Source organism: Pyrus communis, chromosome 9 (genome assembly GCF_963583255.1).
Source record: "Pyrus communis chromosome 9, drPyrComm1.1, whole genome shotgun sequence".
Taxonomy (NCBI): domain Eukaryota; kingdom Viridiplantae; phylum Streptophyta; class Magnoliopsida; order Rosales; family Rosaceae; genus Pyrus; species Pyrus communis.
The window spans coordinates 11591573-11600329 of NC_084811.1; the positions used below are offsets into that span (position 1 = coordinate 11591573).

General features: G+C 36.5%; 1 protein-coding gene across 1 annotated transcript; it reads right to left on the reverse strand.

Moving 5' to 3' along the window:
- Positions 1-655: 655 nt before the first annotated feature.
- On the reverse strand, positions 656-1840 carry LOC137745188 (aquaporin TIP1-1). The gene is made up of 2 exons (XM_068485095.1): positions 1355-1840; positions 656-1259 (listed from the first exon to the last, which is right to left on the reverse strand). Exons 1-2 carry the CDS (start codon positions 1736-1738, stop codon positions 885-887), a joined length of 759 nt encoding a protein of 252 aa, XP_068341196.1. The 5' UTR covers positions 1739-1840; the 3' UTR covers positions 656-884.
- Positions 1841-8757: the final 6917 nt, after the last annotated feature.

An 8757-nucleotide genomic window follows, 5' to 3' on the forward strand; every position in this document is an offset into this window, starting at 1 on the left:
CAAAATGTATGTTTTCTGCTTGCTTAATTTCAATATATAGATTCAATCTGATTCCAATGTATTGCACAAAATATGAATACCATTTCTATTCAAACTACACATTGAAAAAGAGGAATCAAATAGATACATCATTAGATGCATGTATAAGTTTTTTTTTTCTTCATTAAAAAAGGATCAACTGATAACATTGCCACGACAATTCATTTGAAATCCAGCCTCACAAATGCATGCATACGTTAATTCTCGTTAGTTATATACTATAAGACAACTGATTTTATTACCAATTATTTTAAATTATCAAGTAATGATGATGTATTATTTATGAACTGTCATAACGATAATAAGAATTTAATTACCTGGCAAGTATGCTCTAAGTTTTCTGTAATTTGATTCATCAGCTTATTTTAAAAATGTGATTAGTGTAATATTACTTATCCGAAGGAATCCAAGAAAACATTATATTGTCGGTGGCAAGGGTCAAATCAGTTGCATGCAGGGTGGTTTTTACCTTAAGGGGTAGGTTAAAGCTAACCAAAAAATTAAGTGAGGTTCCAGATTTAGCTTTTTAACTAAACCCCACCTGAGTATTTGCTTTTCACCGATCATTCTCGTAGGGTCCAAACTAGCAGTCGATAAAATTAAGAACAATTTAAAATACAGTAAATACAAAAGATCAATGGAATTTAGTGACACAACAGCACGGAGCATGCAAAACAAATTACAAATCAACGATGGAGATCAACTCATGACGACATCGATCATGATCATGATTTTCTTGATGAAATTAACGAAACACAAGAACTCAAAGGTACAAAACCCATCATGCATGCAAATGTAATTAAATCTTAAGACTCCTTAATTAAGCTTAACTAAGGCTTAATCAATTAGTAGTCAGTGGAGGGCAGTTGCTCGTGGCCGCTGTTGCCGATGAACACGAACTCGTAGATGAGCCCGGCGAGCCCGGCGCCGATCAAAGGCCCGGCCCAGTAGACCCAGTGGTTCTCCCAGCTCCAGCTCACCAACGCCGGCCCGAAAGAAACGGCCGGGTTCATGGACGCTCCGTCAAAAGCCCCACCCGCCAAAATGTTGGCGCCAACGATGAAACCAATCGCGATGGGCGCGATTGTCCCCACGCTCCCATTCTTCGGGTCAATGGCGGTCGCGTAGACCGTGTAGACCAGTCCGAACGTCATCACGATCTCGAAAACGAACGCGTTCCACACTCCCACTCCCGAGGACAGGGAGAAAGCAGCGGTAGTCTGCAAAGCACCGTATCAAAAACCGTAGCTAAGTCACTATTTTATTTACCTAAAAAGCGGAACGGGGAGTGGGAAGTGGGAGATGAGAAAGTTACCTGGCCGTTGGTGACGAACTTGAGGAGGCCGCAGGCGACGGTGGCCCCGAGGAGCTGGGCGATCCAGTAGAGGATGCCGCGGAGGAGAGAGATATTGCCGCCGATGAAGGCGCCGAAGGTGACGGCCGGGTTAACGTGTCCGCCGGAGATGTTGGCGCTGATGGAGACGGCGACGAAGAGGCCAAAGGCGTGGGCGAGCGCGGCGGCGACGAGGCCTGCGGGAGTATTTGCGGCGTCATCGGTTAGCTTGGCGAATGCCATTCCGGAGCCCTCGCCGGCGAAAACGAAGATGAGCGTCGAGATGAACTCGGCTAACGCAGCCCTCAACGCGTCCGGGTGGTACGTTTCCTCAGGTCGGCCCACGGCGATGTTCCGGATCGGCATGGTTGAGATGATCGGACGGTCGATATTTGCTCCCGAATTAAGCTCACCGGTATAGCGTAGCTAAGTAGCAGAAGACTAGTAATACTTGACACGGGACTTTGAAGCGGTTGTTCTAATTATATATATCGAAGTTGATGAGAGATGGGGAACCGGCTGTAGCCGGTTGCCGGTCCAAAGTGCATTGGAATGTGGAACGTGATTGGTCGACAGCCTGTGAGATGGCGAAATAATAAGGATTTTTCAAATTTTTTTTTTAATTTTTAATTTTCGCGTGGAGGCGTCGAGCCTATCTGATAATCTGCAATTTCTGGACCGGTGCTGTTCATAACTTCAGACCGAGGCGTCGGCGACGAAAACGCTTGTCGGCGTGACACGTGGATATGAGGGACAGGGGACACGTAACCTCTCGTCTCTGGAATGATCGAATTTATATAAAAATGATTTGTAAATTAGTTATTTAGGAGAGATGTGATTAGATAAATATAAATAATTGGAAAGTTAAGGTTTTATTTGTTTAAAATGTTATCCTTGTAAACTTGGAGGGGAGGGTGTAAGTGGTGAATGTGCCGTTAGGCAACCGCTGTTGGCAGTAAGAAGGGATGCCTGAAACCGATTGCTTGTAGTATTTTTCTTGATCGCTAACGATGCAACGTGACAGAGAAAAATAAACAACGTTATTCTTAAGAGAGCACAGAATTTGGAATTCACTAGAAGTATGAGAGAAATAGCAAAATTTATATTATCAAATACAACCCTAAAAGTTGTTTATAATCTTAGCAAACCCTAGCTCCAAAAGGCAAATAAAATACACAATAGTTTTGTCACAAGATTTTCTAAAACATGAAAACGCAACAAATCCATTTTTGGCAGGGTTGATGTTAGGGTTGGGCATTTAAAAAAAAAAAACCAACTGAACCGTCCGAAGATGCCGGGAGCTTGGCTTGGTTTGGTTTGGTTTGGTTTTTTTATTTTTATTTTTGTGGTTAAACCGAACCGCACCAACTCTAATCGACTGGCATATATTTAATTTAATTTTTTAATTATAATTAATACATGTAATAAAATAAATGATTAGTTATTTACGAGTTTTCACCATATGAAAGCAAACTTGATTAGTTTAAGAGTCCCTTTGGAGAAGAACAAGGGGCGCCGTTTGCAGAAGGCAGCCGCTACTGCTTTGGTGCTCTCCTTAGACTTCTTCGTTTGTGCTTTTCTTTGAGCAATCACTCATATTTGTACTATGTTCTATAGCTTTTAGGAGAGAAATTTGTTATGTATTTTTGTCTTTACACAAATCAAGAATCGATCCAAACCAACCTGTCATTATCGGTTAAGAGATATATCATCATCTCCAACCTATCTAATGTGTAAATGGTAACTCCAAAAATACACAACTACTACTCGTGATTCAAGACTGCAATATCAAAATGGAAAGCTTTAAAGACCAAAATTTTTTTAGTAAGTGATTTCCGTATTTTCTTCTGATTTTTTGTAGTTATTTTTCAAGTGATTTTTGCAAATTAATTATAATTGTGAGTATTTGTGGTTAGTGGAAAATTAAGATGAAGACTTTATGTCACATCCCGGCCTGAGGGGGACCACTTCCAGGGCCCGCTCTACCATCGTAGCACAATATTGTCCACTTTGGATTCCGACCACGCCCTCACAGGTTTGTTTCTGGGAACTCACACGAGCACTCCCAGGATGGGTGGTCCCGCCGGGGCCGGGATGTGACAATTTAACTTTTTATCTTTTGTAACTCTTGTAACATTTTTTCTTTGTTAATTTGTGTTTATTACTCTATTAACGAAGACCAACTCCAATGGTGGGCTAAAAGCCAAATTACTCCCCAAAATTTCCCCCCAAACCCACTTCAACCCAAGGGGAAATTTTGGGCTAAATGTTAAATGCTAAACCAATGCCAAATTCCCCCAATAGCCCAGAAATCGGAGTGGACTCCACCCAATATTTATCGGAATTTAAATTTTTTTAGATTAAAATGTTCATAAAATTAATTTACGATAGTCTACATATTAATTTTTTTTTTAAAAAAAATTAATTTAACAAAAAAAAAATAGCCTAAATTCATTCTTTAATAATCTCGGGCTAAAGTTTTATGTCACATCCCCGCCCGGGACGGATCACTTCCCAAGCCCGCTCCACCATCATAGCACGATATTGTCCGCTTTGGGCTTACCATTCCCTCACGGTTTTGTTTTTGGGAACTCACGAGCAACTTCCCAGTGGGTCACCCATCATGGGATTGCTCTAGCCCCCTTCTCGCTTAACTTCGGAGTTCCTAAGGAATCCGAAGCCAGTGAGCTCCCAAAAGGCCTCGTGCTAGGTAGAGATGGGAATATACATATAAGGATCACTCCCCCGGGCGATGTGGGATGTCACAATCCACCCCCCCTTAGGGGCCCGACGTCCTCGTCGGCACACACGCGGCCAGGGTTAGGCTCTGATACCAAATTGTCACATCCCGGTCCGGGACGGATCACTTCCCGAGCCCGCTCCACCACCATAACACGATATTGTCCGCTTTGGGCTTACCATTCCCTCACGGTTTTGTTTTTGGGAACTCACGAGCAATTTCCCAGTGGGTCACCCATCATGGGATTGCTCTAGCCCCCTTCTCGCTTAACTTCGGAGTTCCTACAGAATCCGAAGCCAGTGAGCTCCCAAAAGGCCTCGTGCTAGATAGAGATGAGAATATACATATAAGGATCACTCCCCTGGGCGATGTGGGATGTCACATTTTAGGCTAGAATGGTTGGAGTAGAAAAGCTGTTTTTGGGCTAAAAGCTAAATTTTCCAGGCTAAAAAATTTGGCTTTTAGCCCAATCATTGAAGATGGTCTAAGGGTGATAATAAATATATAATTATTAGCATTTTTCCATTATCTTTTTATATATGATCCTACTACCAATTTCCTAACAACTACAATCTTTATTCCTCTATACTTTCTATCTTTTACTTATATTGGCCAAAGAAAGGGGTTCTTATGGTTGAGCTTTGAACATTTCTCTTTTTGTGCATAAATGTATGAGTTAAACACAATTTTGTTGGCTATTGTGTCTTGAAGGGTACAAGTCAAGAACTATATTGCTGCATCGGTTCGTGAACTTTTGTCAATCCGCAATGGGTTTGAATCTTCTTAAAGAAAGCGAGATATCTATAGCTCAGCTAAATTGTTTGTATGCTTTTTAGAAGAATATTACAATTTTCTTGTAATTTTCCCAATGCTTGCGCACACCAAGTTTTCAATGGATTTGATTTATGAAAAGTTTTAACGTATAAACAATCATGTTTATTCATTAAAAAAAATCATACTTAATTATCTGCCCGTAGACCAACTCATGGTAGAGGGTAGAGGCAAGTTCGAGACATATTCAAGTAGGAACTAAACTAAATGAATGAGGATCTTCTTCGGATCCTCTTTGTGAGGGTCTCGAGAATCTTCTAATCGTGTCTGTTTATCGTATATCGTGTGGTCAAATTTCTTAAGTACTGTTCATATTATATTTCAAAATAAAAAAATTTACAATAATTTTTGACCGCATGATGTACGATGAACGGACACGATTGGAAGATCATCAGGATCCTCACAAAGAGACTCCGAAGAGGATCCCTCATTCAAACTAAACGAGGTTGATACATATATTTACGTTGATATATTATAAAACTATATGCATGCATTCAAGATTTTGTTTTAGTGGTCGTCGTCTAAGACATATTTATTTGTTATATGTTTAAAAGGTCCACTAATGATATCAATTAATACTACAATCTAGTGTATTTCTTTTCACTTGCCAATGATGAATTTAAATCACATTTTTGTTAGTTCATTATGAAGTTAAGACTACACTCTCCCCATAGTTAAATGAGTGCAATTTAAAAAGCACGGTGTAATATGCAAGAATTAAAACTTTGTGGCTTATTTTACAAACGGCCCCTAAACTTTGTGATATAAAATGCGGTGACCCTTTTTATTTTATAACTTATGGATCTTAGCTGATAGTGGGATCGTCCCTCATTCTATCTCCCTTACAAAAATATAAAATAAAAAAATACAACATCGAAAGATGATGAGATTATCTATGCATGCCAGAGCATATGCATGGAAATGATACGAGTAATTTCGATATTGAAGAGTAATTATACGTTTCTAATTCAGTACAGGCTTAGGTTTGATTCTCATTAAAAGATAAATTTGAATCATATTATTATGGTTGATCTATTTTGAGGTTTACTCCACACTCTCACCTTCGTAGCGTAGATAATATCATTTGTCCAACAAAAAATTCAGTACAGACTTAAACATAATAATAATAAAAAACCTTGATTATTGTTATATACTCTTGTTTGAAAATGTTTTAAAATAACTAAAAATAATTTGATCATCAAAAGTATTTCCAGTCTATTTTTATAGAAAAAGTTAGAAGTGCTTTCCAACTGCTCACTTGCATTTATATTAAAAATTGTCATGTGCTTCTAACAAAAACACTTTAAGGAAGGAGGTAGTGATGCTATCGTGGTTGGTAAAGATTTTTGGAATATCTAAAATTCTCTCTTTCTATTCCTCTCTTCCTTTATTTCTCTCACACTTTCTATTTTGTCTATCTCTATAAAAAAATATTAATATAATTTAATTATGACCGTTTGTTAAACAAAAAAAAAAAAAAAAGAAGAAAAAGGAGTTCTACTTTAACAATTATTATGGTCATGTCTCCCTTGTGTAAACCAAACCAAGAAGGAGACATGGTTCTTTTAAATGGCAATTGTACTTGTTTTTTTGTCGGAGACAAATGTACTTATTACATATAAATTACAGCCACGCGTCTGTCAGTCCGAAACTAATTGTGTTTATTACCATCAGATCCTTTATGTAAAAGGATCTCTATTTTTTTTTTTCAAAAAAATGAGAATTAAGTGTGGAACTCAAGTCTTTCGTATCGAACTTTAACGATCTAAATCGTCTATTTTGTAAGTTTTGATTCATTGATAATCCTTGCAAAAATTCAATTCAATTCGAAACCATTTGCCTATTTAATTATCAAAATAAAATTTCATTATTTCTTATATAACAAAGTATTCGTTAATTATTTTGAACCTAATTAGATGTCTTAAATATTTTCGATTTGGCTAATATTTTGCAATGATGATCTAAGAGGTGCAACTTGAAAAATAAACGGTTCAGATTGTTAAAGTTCGGTGTGATATGAACCCCATAACTAATCTCTATTTTTATAAACAAAAATTGAGGATCCCTCCTCTTAAAGGCCTTCTTAGTACCACATTCATGAGGAAATTAACAAACCACACGACACTAATATGAGAAATTTTTCCTAGTAATCGTAGCACAAGTGGTACATCATGTGATTGTGTAAGCGGTGAAATTTTTTACTTTTTATGTTATTAACTTTTTAATACAATTATCTTACCACTTGTATAATAACACATGAAGTACTATTCCGTATTCTAAACATCTTAAAAAATCTCTCAACTAATCTGAGTAAATTAACAAAAGTTAAGAGATGGTGGGGCCCCGCACCAGCAGCGATTGACCTCTCGATTATTCAAGACAAAGCCCAAACGTTTATTCAGGTAACTCTGAATCATGAGATCAAATCCAAGACACATGGACAAACTTGGAAGCAAACAAAGACAAATATGACGAAGTTAGAAATAGGATTTTAACATGTTCAATATATATTTTTATAAATGGCTGGTTGTTTTGGTGGCGAACAAATTATCGTATTTAAATTCTATGCGTTTTGTCTACATTTTTTTTATTTTAAAGAAAAATTAACAAAAAATTTAAAAAAAAAAAAGTTTTAATAAAAAATGACAAATAAATGTGTAATGAATAGTACTAGAAAAAAAAATAAAAATGTGATTTTTCGTTAAAAATGAATAGTTTAGAGAGTAATATATTGTTTGTAATAAATAAAACAAATATCCAACATTATTTTCCCTTTTTTTTTTTTTTTTTTTTTTTGATCTTTTCACATATGATTACAAAAATAAAATAAGCTTCACTTCCCCATTCACAACCTACTTCCAATGATAGCCCATAACACTTGTGATTTGCCCACTAGAAATAACTACGAAATTCTTTTATCAATAAAAGGATAATTGGACTATTAGCCTCCGTAGTGATATAGTAGTCAAAGTATAGTTTTGCGATTAAAAAAATTAGGATTTAAGCATTTATGGTGAAATATATTAGGATTTAGGTCCAAAGTTGAAAATTTCATAACTCCTTGTTAATTATTAGCATGTGAGCCATACATATCTAAAACAAGACTCCATCAATTGTTAGCACGTGATGTCTACGTGTGAGGCTAACTTTATATTTTTAGCCTCATATGTGAGCCTCATGTGAGTTGACAAAATTTTCAATTTTGGGTCTAATAGACTTCACTACAATGGCTTAAATCCTAATTATTTTACCATAGAGAGCTATCTTTCAACTACCCTATCACCACAATGACTATTAATCCAATTAAACTTACATGTATGAAAGACTTCAGTATAGTTATTTTAACAATTGTTCATGTTGGCATGAGACTTGAATAACCATTTATAAATTAAATTTTGAAGAGCTTATTTGCTAGAGCCTTAAATTAACCACATATAAATAGAACGACATCATTCTAATTACTTTGTATTGCGGTTTAGTGATATTCTTTTTCAGTTGTAAGTGAGAGGTTTTATATTCGATTTTCGCTAAAAACAAGTTTGAATTATATTATTGTTAAACTCATTATAAGACTTAGCCTATCCCTCACCTTTAATGTAGATAATATCGTTTAATATCCAAGAAAATTTTATAATGCACTTGTGTAAAAGATGAAATGGTTATCAACGGTTGAAAATGCGTTACTAAATTTTGGCAGTATCAGTCTAACTATTCAAATATCGAATCATCTCATAAACCAATGTGTTGTATAAGATTCTGAAGTGTTATAACTTATGTAGGTCAAATTTTGGAAGGACCATGTGAGCACGTACGT

Bases quoted from the DNA above. Each gene is read 5' to 3' on its own strand.
- LOC137745188 (XM_068485095.1), bottom strand. From the start codon at position 1,738: ATGCCGATCCGGAACATCGCCGTGGGCCGACCTGAGGAAACGTACCAC. The intron at 1,260-1,354 runs GTAACTTTCTCA...GGTGCTTTGCAG, and splicing joins AGTTCGTCACCAACGGCCAG to ACTACCGCTGCTTTCTCCCT.